Source organism: Sminthopsis crassicaudata, chromosome 4 (genome assembly GCF_048593235.1).
Source record: "Sminthopsis crassicaudata isolate SCR6 chromosome 4, ASM4859323v1, whole genome shotgun sequence".
Lineage (NCBI taxonomy): Eukaryota > Metazoa > Chordata > Mammalia > Dasyuromorphia > Dasyuridae > Sminthopsis > Sminthopsis crassicaudata.
Genome location: NC_133620.1, coordinates 425,505,079 through 425,520,284, shown reverse-complemented (window position 1 = coordinate 425,520,284; position 15,206 = coordinate 425,505,079). Strand labels below are relative to the sequence as shown.

The 15,206-nt window shown below is 33.8% G+C and overlaps 1 protein-coding gene across 1 annotated transcript in view; it reads left to right on the top strand.

The window, feature by feature from the left end:
- Positions 1–15,206, top strand: part of VAV3 (vav guanine nucleotide exchange factor 3) — a 448,180-nt gene that overhangs the window by 399,171 nt on the left and 33,803 nt on the right. The window contains exons 21-22 of the mRNA XM_074262844.1: positions 850–915; positions 10,278–10,312. Coding sequence (XP_074118945.1) covers positions 850–915; positions 10,278–10,312 — 101 coding nt within the window. The remainder of the gene's footprint in view (positions 1–849; positions 916–10,277; positions 10,313–15,206) is intronic.

Sequence of the window (15,206 nt, the reverse complement as noted above, 5' to 3'; positions counted from 1 at the left end):
ATTGGTATGACAGTGAAAAAGTAGACTAATTTAGTTTGAATTGTCATTTTTATTATATTAGTTTGGCCTACCCATAAACAATTGATGTTTTTCCATTTTCTTAGATCTGACTTATTTGTGTGGAAAATGTTTTACAATCATGTTCATATAGTTCCTGAGTTTATCTTTGTGGGTAGACACTCAAATCTTTTATTTTGTCTAGTTATTCTAAATAGAATTTCTCTTTCTTTTTCTTGCTTCTGGACTTTGTAACATACCAAAATGCTGATGATTTATATAAGTTTATTTTAGCTAAAACTGTTAATTACTTCAAGTAAATTTTTGGATGATTCTCTAAATATATCATCGTATCTGCAAAGAATGATAATTTTATCTCCTCATTGCCTATATTATTCATTTAATTTCTTTTTCCTTTTTTATTGCTAAAGCCATTATTTCTAGTACAATACTGAATAACAGTAGTAATGATGGGGATCCTTTTTTCACTTCTGAAATTTTCATTTCAATCCTGCTTTAAATATTTGCTAGCTTTATGACCATGGGATAGGTTGCCAAAATTTTCTCAACCTCAATTTTCTCATCTGTAAAATGGGAATAATATAAAAAATATTATTGGAGGAACAAGTGAAATAATAAAGACAATGGCTTCAGGAATATAAATGTGCCATACAAATGGTACTTATTATTATTACTCTATTGTTATTATTATTTGAATTCTTACTACCAGATGTTAGTCAAAAGGAGTTTGATGATCTGTGATAACAGATGTTGATTAAATTGAACGTGCTTTGGTGTTATCCTCTGAGTAACTGTCATTCTTAACCCTGACACATTTCCCTCTATTTATAGGGAAGGAACTTAGCATCAGGGGAGATTGGCTTCTTTCCTAGTGAAGCAGTTAAGCCTTGTCCATGTGTAAGTACATACATTTAATTTTTTTTTTTTTTTTGTCAATGTAATTATTTGTTCAAGAACATTCAGGGGAAATTGGTTACTTCCCAATCATGCCTTCTGGGAATCATATAATTTCTTTGTCCTTTCATTTGAATGTTATATTCATTGTTATTTAAAATTGCAACAGTGATGTGCTTCCATTAGCAGATTGAAATTTAAAGTGTTAAAGAAATATTCACAGCAAGTAAATTTAACTTCAGGGAATTTATAAAATTAAATTATATAAAGAGTTTTTTTTTTTTTTTAATAAGTCAAAGCTTAATGATTAAATAAATGATTGAGCAATTTTTTTTTCCCAGTGAGGTAAGAATGGCTTGATTTAAGTCTTATTTCTCTCCCTTCTAGAAACTTTGGGTTACAGATATATTATAAATAGTATGCTTTCTAAAAAGTAACATCAAATACACAAATTCTTCAACCAAATCTCTAAATATTTTTTGTGTGTGTATGTTGATATTTTGTTATTATTTTCTTCAATGTTACAATAAAATGTTTTCAAAACATTAACTGTGGTACAATGCTACCAGAAGAAATTAATGAACAGTAGTACTTATCCAAATGAAGTTATGGAAAAATTCAACTTTATAGAGGAAACAGAGATGGATGCTATTGTTTCCAATTAAATTAAACTTCTTCAAAAATGCCACCATCTTTCCAGGATTATAAGCTTTTATATTGGAATTGATTACTATGACCTCCTGTTAACTGGCTTAAAGTCTTCTGGACACTAACATTGCAATCTTGTTTTCTTTTTAAGTTTTATTGAAAATTGTGTTTTACATGACAGCATTTCTGAATGTATTCTTTCAAGCACTACAGCTCTTCCTCCCTCATGCCCAGACTTTCCCTTAGGTTTTTATGGTTCTTGTTTGTTTGTTTTGAGACTAGATCTCTCTTATTTCACCCTTACTGTAAGGTTAGGGCCGTTTCCAGTCCTTATTTAGGCAGTCTGGTAGCCCTATCTGTACTCCTGACATTTTCAGGAGCATAAGGCTCACCATTTTAATGCTGGACTTAGTGCACATGTCCACTCTGTTTTAGTTCTATTTCAGTTTAGAAATTCCAAATTAAAGGGATCTGCCAGTTTTCACTTTTTGCAATAGCAGTAATTATAGCAGTATTTCACCAGTCTTACCCTTATGAAAATAAAAAGTTAATTTTTTTTTTTTTTTTTAGGCTGGGGTTAAGTGACTTGCTCAGGGTCACACAGCTAGGAAGCTGAGGCCAGATTTGAACTCGGGTCCTCCTGAATTCAAGGCTGGTGCTCTATCCACTGCATCACCCAGCTGTCCCCCAAAATTAAAATTAATGAATAATTTAACTGTTTATGGCAGAATATGAAACATCCCATACCCATTATCTCCCATTTTTACCATGAAAGGAGGGAAGTATATTTCCTCATCACTTTTTAGGAACGTTCTCTGGATAATATAAATGTCCAATATTCTATCATTCATTTTATTTGTTGTTGTTTGTCCTTCATTCTGGAAGAGGACCATGATATCAGGGAAGGGATGCCATGACATGCAAGTGAAGTGGATTTAAGTGAGAGAGGACTGTGCAAGGTCACCTGCCTCACTTTCCCCTCCAGAGCCATCTGGGTCCAGTGGCCAGATTTAGATCAGGACATCTGGACATGACCCTGGAAGCAATGGGAGCCTTTGGATTTTTAAAACTAAGGTCTTCACAGATTTCAGTTTGACTGAGACCACATCCATTTAGTCATTTAAGCTAGGTAACAACTGAGGCAGAAGCTGTTTGTCCTTTCTTCTCTAAGAGGACCATTATATCAGGGGGATTATTCCGTGCCCTCCCTCCCTCACTAAAATCCAATTCATTTTATTAATATCATTTTAGATACCCTCTCTGCTGTTTTTCTGGTTCTGCAAGCTTTAATTTGTTTAAGTTTGTCTTTCCTTGTTTCTCGAAATTTCTCATATTTGTTTAGACATTCCTTATTGATAGGACCTGTTTTATTTCAACTTCTTCACAAACAAACAAACAAACAACAAAACAAAAACTCCTCTCCCCCAGATACAGATACTGGTTGCATGACCTTGTGCAAATCATTTAATTCTTGGTGCTTCAGACAATTATCTAAATTACAAATTTCAGAAATGACTTGTGTGGGATGGATGCTAGACCCCCCTCATCCAAATTGACTAATCAGAGACATCTTCAGATGCAAAAAGAAAGCATTTGTTTGGTCCTTGCAAGGAGAGGCCCAGGCACATTTGGGGAGACATAGAGCCTCTCAGCTCCCATCTCCCAGCATATGCCTGGCCTAGTGAGACAGAAATAGTGAATCTGGTTAAATAAACCCAAGTCTTTTCATTGGATGGACTAAAAATGGTCAGCAATGCTGTCTGCTTCCTGTGGGTCCTGTCACTTCCTGAAGCTGGGACCTAGACTCTAATCTTTCTGCCTTACAGAACTCTAAGCCTAGAGACCCTGTGACTCTCTCCTGAAGACCTCTGGAAATAGGGATCACATGACAGGTCTACAGGCCTAAGGTCTGACCCACTCCATCTCATAGATTTTTTGAGAAATCTTCATCTGGTCCCATTCAGACTGTAAGGTGCATTAGTACTACAGAGGAAAGTACTTTTTTCCTTATATGGATGAAAAAACAGGTCCAATGGAAAAATAAAGCATAATAACATAAATCTAGGACATGCCAAAGGGCAGATGTGTAGGGAGATTCATTAGAGAACATTATCTTTTTCATACCTTTGAGTTTGTATGTTGCCATTGATATACATTGACTATTTTGGGAGAATATAGGTTGGGTAGATTCCAAGAATTGTGCAATTTAGGAATATTTAATTAGATTAAGTGACCCAGAGGCCAGAGGTCTCAGGAGAGCCAGGTGGGTCCAGATAGAGAAAGCCTGGTACATGTCTCATTCAATTGGCTATTCAGGTGGGAGGTCCTGGGAATTCTCAGAATGCTGACCAGTAAAAGGAATTGGGAAGCAATGCAAAGAATTCTGGACCTCAAGACAAGAGAGAAGGAGTTTCGAGTTCCTTCTCTGACCACTGTTGTGGTTGTCCTTCATTCTCAAAGAGGAAGATGAGGGTGATGTCTTGATTTGCAAGTGAGTTGGATTTACATGAGGCACAACTGTACAATCATCAGCAAGGGATACCTGAGTTCAGTGTCAAGAAATAGATGAAGAAGATTGGTAATAACCCTGGATGCAATGGGAGACCTTGGGCTTTCCCAGGTTTCATTTTGTCTGAGGCAACACCCATTGAGTGATTTAAGGCTAGATAAGAAATGAGGCAAAAGTTGGCCTAGATTGCATACTACTTAAAAAAAAAAAAAAAAAAATTACAGGAGAATCTGAGTTCAAATCCTGATTCAGACACTTGATATTTTCCTAGCTGTGTGATCCTGGGGTTAATTCCAATTGGCTCAGGAAAAAAAATATATATATATATCTATATATCTATCTATATAGATATATAGATATATATTTTCTAGGTGAATGATTATGATTACCTTTCCCCAATTATTAGTGCTCTTTAATTATATATCATAGATAGCTTAACAATTTTTTTTTACACTTTTGTCCATTAAATATTTATTTTTTTATTCCTCCACCTCAAACAATAACAACAACAAAATCCTCTTAATAAATATGCAAGTGAAGCAAATTCTCCCATTGGCCCTTTCCAAATATATACATATATTTCACTTAGTATTAGGAGATGGGCAGCATGCTTCATCGTTGGTCCTCTGGAAATATGTTTTGTCATTTCATTGAGTAGAAAGATAAAATCTTTCAAAGATTTTTTTCTTATTATTATTGTATAAAGTATTCTTGTTTTGCTTACTTCATTCTGCATCAGTTCACATGTTTTCCCCAATTTCTCTAAAATTTTCCATTTTGTTATTTCATATAGTACTTCCATTCCTTTAATTTGTTTAACCATTTCCTGTTAATTAGGAAGGTGCTTAGTGAAAGATCTTTTCTTCTATAAAAAGTACTATTAATATTTTGTAAACCTGTGTTCTTTTCCTCTTTTTTTAATCTTTTTTTTTTTTTTTTTGGTGATATGGACTTTTTTTGTATTACTGAATCAAAAACAAACAAACAAACAAACAAACAAAATACCAATTAATGATTTAGGGGACATAGTTTCAAATTTTTTTCCAGAGTAACTGAACCAATTTATATAGCTCCACCAATGGTGAATCAATGTATGTTTTCCCACAGTTCCTTCAACATTTGCCATTTCTCCTCCCCTCCTCCCCCACCATTATCTGAGAGGTGTAAGGTGAAATCTGAAAGAGCTTGCTGGTAAAAATGCTTTGATTGGCATCTTTAATTATTAGTGATTTGGAACAATTTTATATGGTTTTTGATAGATTGGGCTTCTTCCTTTGAAAACTGTCCCTGGCAGCAGCCCAGTATTTAAGTGAGCTCCAATGAGGAGGAAGCTGACACTGTGGAGTTATCTTGTACTGACAGAGCTTTCCTATATTGATGCCCACTGTTACCTTATACAGCCTGGAGGTTAAGCTATCTTGTTATAAATAGGACTTCTAAGGCCACCAAGACTTCAGGATGCATATAGTTAGCATAATTAGCACACCTCGCCTTAAATCCCTGCCCATAAAAGGTTCCACCTCACCCCTTGTTAATTACAAGTTCCTTAAGGGAAATTAGCCCCTTTTCTAAGAATTATAATAAAGAATTTTCCCTCAGCTTGAAGGCAGTTTGAATTTATGAATTCATTCCAAATGACTCTACCCTTTCAGAACTTCCATTATCTCATGAATTCAATACTTCTATTGAGTGACTGAGATTTTCTCTGTTTTCTGGATTTTGTTAGTAATTTATAGAAATGCTGAAGACTAATATGAATATATTTTATGTAACTGCTGAATTTTAAAAATTTTAAAATTAATTTTAAGGAGGGTTCTCTGGATAAATCATCATATTATCTGCAACAACAACAATAACAAAATCCCAAACACAATAGTCTTCTCTTTGCTTGTGTTTATCCCTTTTTTTCTTTCTTATCATATTACTATACCTAGCATTTCTAGCACTGTCTAAAAAGTACTGTTTATAATGGATATTTGATATGGCCCAGAACTCTGAAACAAGGCTTCCTGCAAGATGTTAAGTCAGTGGAATTGCTGAGACAATGGTTATCTAGTTTAGCATGGTGCTTAATAGATTGATTTAATCTTACAACAAATAATGGTTTCCTAGTGATATAATGATAGTGTAGAGCAGTGGTCCTCAAACTTTTTAAATAGGGGACAGTTCCCTGTCCCTCAGACTGTTGGAGGGCTGGACTGTAGTAAAAACAAAAGTTCACACTCTGTCTCTGCCCCTCAGCCCATTTGCTATAACCTGGCAGGCCGCATAAATGTCCTCAGCGGGTGCATCTACATCCTCAGCGGACCGCATCTGGTTGCAGGCCATAATTTGAGAACCCCTGGACTGTAGAGCATATAAGCCAGGGGGGAGACAGAAACAGATTCATTCCATTGTCCACCTTTGTGGTGGCTGGAGGCTGAAGCACAATCCCTTGGATTCAGACTCACTTCATCTCTCACCACCTTGGTGGTCTGTCCTTCTGCAATTTCTCCACTGAAATCAAGTCCCGTCTGAAGGCCATGAGAAAGTTAGCTGAATACCAGGGAAAGGAGACAATAAAGGATTTGGACTTTAACGCCTGGCTATTCTTGTGGTGATTACTGAAAAGAAGGCTGCTCCAAAGACCCCAAGAAAACCAATGAGAACACTACAGATATTCTTCTTGAAAATATTTTTCATCCATTTCTATGTTTTCCACTTACTTGTATACATGTGGCATCCCTTTACTATGATGTCAAATCCTCGAGTACAGGGAAAGTTTGTTTTTGTAGCATTCCAGAGCATCATTATTTTAGGTATTTGTTAAATTAAAAGATCCTACACTTGGACTTCAAGCTTTTGCTCTGAGATTTGTAAATTGTATAGCTTTGGACAAATCACTTTACTGATTTTTAGTTTCTTCAATTATAAAATAAAGATAATAAAGGTTATTTTATCTTAAAAGGCAGTATTAGATCATAGTTAGAATAGATAAGAAGTTCTAGTATGTCTCTCCTAACTAGGTAGGTTACTTAATTTTTCAATGCCCTAGGCAGCTATCCTGGTCTAAATTAATAGGAATAACAAATCCTATGGAGTGGCTACATTATTAGAATTCACACTACCCATTTCCATTGGACTCGATTTGGATTACCATATTTTATATAATGATAGCTTAGAATAGTGGGAATTCGAATATATACATTTTAAAGAGATTTTTCCTTAGCACTAATCAGAACCTAGCAGAGGTATTGTATGTTACAGAAAAGATAGAGGAAGATGCCACATCGAGTTCCTTATACCAATGCAATAAATCATAAGCCCAGTACCTATGCTAACCATCCTAACCACCTTATAGATTCTTTCAAGAGCCAAATAAGATAATGCATGTAAATTATAAAGCACTACATAGATGTAGGTCATGATTATAATAGCTTACATTTATGAATAATAATATTGAAACTATCTACATTTGTATAGTACTATATAGTTATGAATATAGCTATCATTAATACTGGAATAATGAAATAGATAATTTCCTATTTCTAAAATAAATTTAATCATAGATAGTTACTATTATAATTTGAAGATAGTATATTTGGGGTTTTTATCTGCTTTGAATATGTTAGGATATATGTAAATACTTTCTAAAACCAAGATTGGGATAGTAGGCATGTGGTAAAATAAAAATGAGTAATGTATACCATGCAGGCCAGTTTTATTATTACTAACCAAAGGGATATTCTGAGAGATAAATTGATTCTGCCAAATCTTAACCTAGAAGGGCAAAATATAAATATCTTATTGTGACAAATGATTTAACCAATGACATGGTAGCATCGATTAGATTTTCAGTGTGCTATAATTTTAACTATTATTATGAAGTGCAACAATCTTCACAATCATTCAATATCAAAATGTCCAGGAACAGCATAGAATGCATATATTAAGTCTTTAGGAATGAATAAAAAAAATCACTGAATCATGAGAATAGCTTATCTATATTCTAGTCTTTTCTTAGCTGTTTATAAACCCTTTCCCCCTCCTCTTTGCAGTTTGGAGTCTATGTCAGCAGATATTTTGATTGCCATGGGTATAATGTTAATTCCTCACTAACTTTGTATCCTTTAATAGTAATGGTAGTAGTGGTAGTGGTAAAGGTGGTAGTAGGAATAGTAGTATTTATTATTCTTGTTGTTTGATAGCTTTGATTAAACACTTGGGATATTTGACCTACTTACAGAAAATAGTGCTTTTGATTTTTTCTCTGTGAGATTCACATAGTAAAGGATAGAAAACGGAATTTTTCTAGTACTCTGATCCTATCTTAAACCTAAGTTTGGAATTTGCATCGGTAATGGTGATGCACAATTATTATCTCTGCTCAGTGAGCTGAAGAGAATGTCTAGTATTTTATTCATAATTTATCTTTGTTTTTTTTTTAATGGGTAGAGTCAAATATCTTACAAATAACTATGTAAATTTCACCAGCCTACACATTTGACTTAACACCTCTGCTCATTGAGATATAGTAGCAACTAAACAAATGATGTCCTATTTGCCCATCTCATATTATATTTTCCTTTGGATGAGACTGGTATTGGATACTGATTTTTTCATGTATTACTGATGCCTTTTATGTAAAAAAATACTTAGTTGTCACTAGTTAGCTAAGTGGTACAAAGGAGAATTTGGGTAAAGAAGATCCGAATTGAAATCACCTCAGACACTTATTAGCTCTTTTGACTCTGGGCAATTCACCTAATTTCTTTCAGTCTTACTTTCCTTGAAAAATGCATGAAAAATGGAGATAACAGTAGCACCTACCTCTAGAGATTGTTGTAAAGATTAAATGAGATAACATAAAACTTTAAAATATTATAAAACATGCTAGCTGTTATTATTAGTATTATTGCTGTTTTTGATTCCATAATATAACTATCTCTTGTGTAATGTTGGCTGTCTATAGGACAGATTTATAAAACACAGCTGACATTATAATATAATAATTATGACACAGTAGAATATTTTTATTTTTTTATTATTTAAAAATTTTTTGACACTATATATGTATGAGTAATTTTTTTTTTATAACATTATCCCTTGTATTCATTTTTCCAAATTTTCCCCTCCCTCCCTTTACTCCCTCCCCTTGATGATAGGCAATCCCATACATTTTACATGTGTTACAGTATAACCTAGATACAATATATGTGTGTAAATACCATTTTCTTGTTGCACATTAAGTATTAGATTCCGAAGGTATAAGTAACCTGGGTAGATAGACAGTAGTGCTAACAGTTTACATTCACTTCCTTTTCTGGGTGTAGTTATTTCGGTCCATCATTGATCAACTGGAAGTGAGTTGGATCTTCTTTAGACACAGTATAATATAATGTAATGTAATATAATGTAATAATAAGTATGATATACTTCGAAGTATATACATGAAGTGATTCCTTTGATGCCCCCAGTTAGAGAGCACAACTATCTAGGAATCAGTTAAAGGTTGAGTTCCCAGTTCTTTACTTGGAAAGATCTCCTATGTAGTCTCATTATAGCACTCTCATACTGCACAACAACACCATCCCTCCTGCATCGAAGCTAGCAACATCAATAAAACCCACAGTTACATCTGGCTTTCTATATAAATAGAATGCATCTCTTATATTTTTGAAGAAGGAAATAACAGATGTGGCAGACATGGCTCCTGCCATGCCCACTGCTGCCATGGGATGACCCCAAATTCCTGCCATAACCAAATCATGAGAACCCTTGACCTCTAATCAGATAAAAATGGATCACCTTGTAGTTTCCTCTTTTTGCAAATTGGGAACAACCTCAGATCTCAGGGATTTTTTGGCCAGCTAACATCTTGCTAAATGTCATTACATTCATAAAAACAAACAAATGAACAAAAAGTGAATGACAGCTAAGCAAAATCAGTGGACATTATTGGCTATATTTGACAGCATATATCTCTTTTCATACTTGTCCACTACTCTAGGATACTTTAAATTCTCTAGCATCAAGATTGCTCATTATATTGACTTAAATTTTTATTTCTTTTACCTTTGTTTTTCTTTTTATTGCAAAGAATACTTCCAAGTCTGAACTTCTTAAGCTCTTATGACAATGGATCTAGGATCTATAAAGTGAATTTATTATCAGTGTCCAAATACTTGGACCTTTAGTAACTTTATTGTATTTTGCCTTTCAAAAATAGGTGCCCAAACCAGTAGACTATTCTTGCCAGCCATGGTAAGTATTAAAACTATTTTATTTATGATATATTTACTTATTTACTATATTATATATTTATCATATAACTATATTTACTATAAATTTAGAGTGTGGATTTTTTGGAAGGGGGAGTAGAGTTATATAGATACTTTGTAACCTCTACATATGTGTTTACATACAAAGGACAATGCCACTATGATTTAGAGATTTTTTTTCTGTTTTCCATTATTCTGATAGATACTGTCTTAATAAATGTATGTTCCTCATATATATAAACTACAGGCTTCATAACAGCCAAGGAAGGGAACAATGAACACACTTGAATATTACATGTGTACCTAGATTTAGACATGAAGATTTGAAAAAAATACCAGAGAAGATCCAGTTGAACAACTAAAAAACAAAACAGAACAAAACCTGACAGTGTAATTGTGAGTTCTCTCAATGAGTGAAGAAAAAGATTAAAAGGCTTGTGTATATACTTAGGGAGGAGTCTGATGAACTTAGATTTTAAAATACCTTATACAAAAGATAATATCAAGAAATCAGCAAGTATTTAGTAAATACTTACTGTATACTAGTTATTATGCTAAACATGCAGACCTCAGAATACATGCAGAATAAGGCATACTATCTTTTAGAATAATATCCAGAATGTTAATGTTCCAAATTAATTGAAGCTTGAAAAAAGAAATGCTAATGAGACTGAAAAAAAAAGATATTTTTAAAGCAATATTTGCAGTACTATATACACCTTTGAAATAAGAAGTGGTGATAACTAGGTGTTTTCAAGAAGTTACTAAGAAAAGGTTTTCCAAAGTAATGTCATTTCCTATTTTTGCAAGGCTCACTAGACTGGAAGGAAGATCAAGTCGATGACATATATTTCATTTGACATCTGAATTTATAAAATAATTAGTGCAGTGGATAGAGTGTCAAGGCCTGTAGTCAGGAATACTCATTTTCCCAAGTTCAAATCTGGCCTCAGAATCTTACTTGCTAGGCAAGTTATTTAACCCAATTTGCTCAGTGTCCTCATCTGCAAAATGCCAAAACATTCCTAGTATCTCTGCCAAAAACAAAACAAAACAAAACACAAAAATAAACCCAAGTGGGTTTACAATTACAAAATTATTAAGCAACAACAAAAACAAAAGTTTGTAAGCCTATTCACCTAATTTGTTGTCTGGCCAACTGGCTAGATGACTACCTACCTGTAAAAGGTTTTGTACAACAGATTTATTTCAGATAGGATTTTGGACAAAGTGGCCTCTAAAACCCTTTCCAGGTCTAAAATTCTTTTATTCCACATGTGTATATGTATAGAATAGAGGAGAAATGGTAGCATAACAGAAAGAGAGGTGATCTCAGAATCAGGAAGAACCAGGTTAAAGTCCCAGCCTTTGATGCCTAGAGTCTGATTGACCCATGAGGAGGCTGCAAATTCTTTGCACCCCCAAGCAACTCAAGAAGACCATATATTATGGATTAATTAATAATCTTCATGAAGAGAGGGAATTTTTTTTCATTTTGAATTCTCTATGTTGAGAAAAAATGTCCCCCAAACTCATACCTATTGTACAATTAATATCTCCATGCAAGTGTAGCAATGCCCCTAAAATATGCATTGATGAACATAAGCAATATATTTAATTAAATTTTGTTTGTTCCATAATCCTGAGTCACCCTTGAATTTTAAAAAAAATCACACTTCTATAAAGTGATGCAAAAAGAATGGCATGTTTTTTCATGCTTAACGAAATGACTAAAACAAGTCTTGGAACACCTGTTATTTTTAAAGACAGTTGATTAAAATATCAGAAAAATAACTATTTTTTAAAAACTCAGATGGGATAGAACACCCAGAGACTTTGGATAATTTTGGTTTAGTAATGGAGATAGGATTCAATGTCATCTTTGCACTGATACCCATACAGGGAGATGCTGTTGTGATAATGTCTATGGAGCTTGTGCCATAAACTTGGATTAAATCAAATATCCAATACCAGCTCCTTCATGAGCCATTTCCTGTCCACTCCCCTGATCTACCCTAACACACATAGTACAAGAAAGATAAAAAAAGAACATAGTACCACAATGAGAGCACCACCATCCTACTCCTCCCAGTCTCCGTCATTCCCTCCCCTGCAAGCACTCCGTGACTACTACAACATGATTTGTTTGCACCAAATGTGCAATCTTTACTGTCCCCAAACCTACTTCAAATCATGGCTGATTCCTTCAAGTATCCTAAATCACTGAAGCAGCAACAGCCTTCCTGCTTGATATTCCTCAATGCCCTGATAGAAATGTCATTTTAGGTACCTGTTCTTTCAAGTGGCTGCCTTTGCAGAGTAAATGTCTTCTCTTCCACTGGAAAGGCAATATTTGGGTGTTTTCCTGTTTTTGAATCTGACAATCTTTTTGCATAATGTGTATTGACAATCTAGATCCCCATTCATTTAAAATATCTAGATATTTTGTTCATATTCTGGAAGCTAAAATATACAAAAGCACATGAAATTTCTAGATTTCTCCAAGTCTAGCTCAGTTTCTTAACAGAGCTGCTAGCTAAGTTGTTGGGGTATTTATTCAATAATCTTAACTAGTTATTTTTGCTTAAGTTAATTAAGACCTCTACCAATTTTGAGTGAGTCTGCAATGTATTCCTGAACCGTACCCTTCCTTTTTACTGGCCCCATTCTAGCCATTGGCTATCTCTGTCCCAAATCCCTCCAGGGCACTTGGAAATTGAAGTTGCTCAAGGGTTTGACAAGAGAAAGTGGCAGTAATAGGAATCTTTTGTGCCATGTTCTAGCTGGATGAAATTGAAATCCTCATTTCCCTGTAAATATTAATTGAAAATCATAATAAAAAATGAGTAGGCACCTGGAAAACAGTATCAACAACATAGGTGATCAGGTTGGAAATCTTTGTGAAAAAAATTTAGCCATGAGAATAGAAAGACACACCTTCTTTTTTCCCTCTAATTTAGGGGCTTTTACATTTTTGTTTGTTATGGAACTTCTTCACTATATAATAATACCTATGAACTCTTCCTCAAAAAAAGGTTTTTTTAATTAATAAGAGGAAATCCTAAATGTCAGTGAGAGGTTTATGAAAATAAAGATGCAATTTTTTTTTTTCCATTCAAGTTTCCGGACCCTTTGAAATCCATCCATGGATCCCTTGGTAGTTTGTGGATCCCAGGCTAAAAATCCCAGCTTAGTCATTCCTAATATGTCATTACTGGGTGTTGCAGTTACAAAGGTAATGATTTCAGAGGCAAAAACTAAATGAGGCTGAAAATGAGATGCACTTTACAAAATAAATAAATCCATTAAGAGTCTGGGAATTCAGGGCACAAGGGAGCAGCATGTATAACTCTTGCATTATATGCTTGCCAAAATGTAGGACTTCATGGCAATTTTGATATCTTATTGTGAATAATATTCTTGCTTATGACTAACAAGACAAATGAAATGAAACTTTTGGAAGATCCTCATTATTTCAGTTACAGAGATAGGAGGGAAAAAAATCTTTCATGGATGAAGATAGAGAAAAATTCCGTATAAGATATTTAATAACATTTTCTTCCTGAATATCTTTCCTTTTCTATTTTCCTCCATCTTCTTTAAAAACTTTTGTATGGATGGATATACACACAGATGTGTGTGTGTGTGTGTGTGTGTGTGTGTGTGTGTGTATATATATATATATATATATATATATGTATGTAAAACCATAGTTCTCCCCAGTATTCCTCCTTCTGCCTCCCAGAGAACCATCCCTAATACAAATACAAAGAGGATTTTAAGTCAAAAAAAAAAAAAAGAAAGAAAGAAAAAGAAAAAATAGAAAAAAATCAGCATAACTAATTAATACATTGAAACAGTATGAAAATTCCTGCAATGTGTAACACTTATACCCACATCTGGAAAAAGATTGAGTTAGGTCAGAGTCTCAAAGCTCTTTTGAATCCTGTCCTTTCTAATTTTGCAACATTCACTTTTGATTTTTGTATGTGTATAGAAAGTGGAATTCTTTTCCATTTTTATTGTTGTCATTACAAGTATTAGTTTTCTTGGCTCTTATTTCACTTTGCATCAAGTCATATAGGTTTTTCTACACTTTTTTCTATTAATCACACATATCATTTCTTACATCAAGGTAATATTCCATTACATTCATTTACCACAATTTGTTAATCCATTCTCCAATTGACTGATACCTATTAGCCCTGTGAGAACTACAGTACAGACTCAGAGTAAGCATTTGTTGACTCTTTGTTGGAGGTTATGAATATGCATGAGTGTTTAATCCTTCAGATAATGGGACATTTTTTTTTTTTTTTAAAGAGATACTGACTCAGGTTTATTTCATTCCTTAAAAAAAATTCACCTTGTCTTGAAACATGGTCATTTTTCAAGTCAGGGGGAATGTGAATATCTCAAAACTTATTAACATCATTATTTCTTTAGTCAAAACAAGTTTTTCCTGTGGGCTAGACCATGTTGATTGCAATAGCCAGGCCTGAACTTGCAAATGAAATGGGAGATTGAGGCAATTATGAAAATTAATCAGATAAAGCTATTTTCAAAAGTAGCTTTATCTGAATTATCCAGGTATTTGAAACAATTGCTTCTTAGGCAGTGGTTGTGGTAGAATTTTCTGGAGAATTGGTGAAGTATTTATTACATGTTGTCATAGTAGTGTGGTTGTAGAATACTGATTATCTGAATATGAATAGCCTTTTGTTTTATTTTTTTTCCCTATCCTTATTTTGCATGGAGAAGTAATCTATATTTCTTTGTCTTCCGTTAAATGTTTTTGTTGGAGGCTCCTGATAGTATGAAGCAGGGAATTAAGATAATTTTTTTTTAATTGAAAGACAGATTGGACACTGGATAAA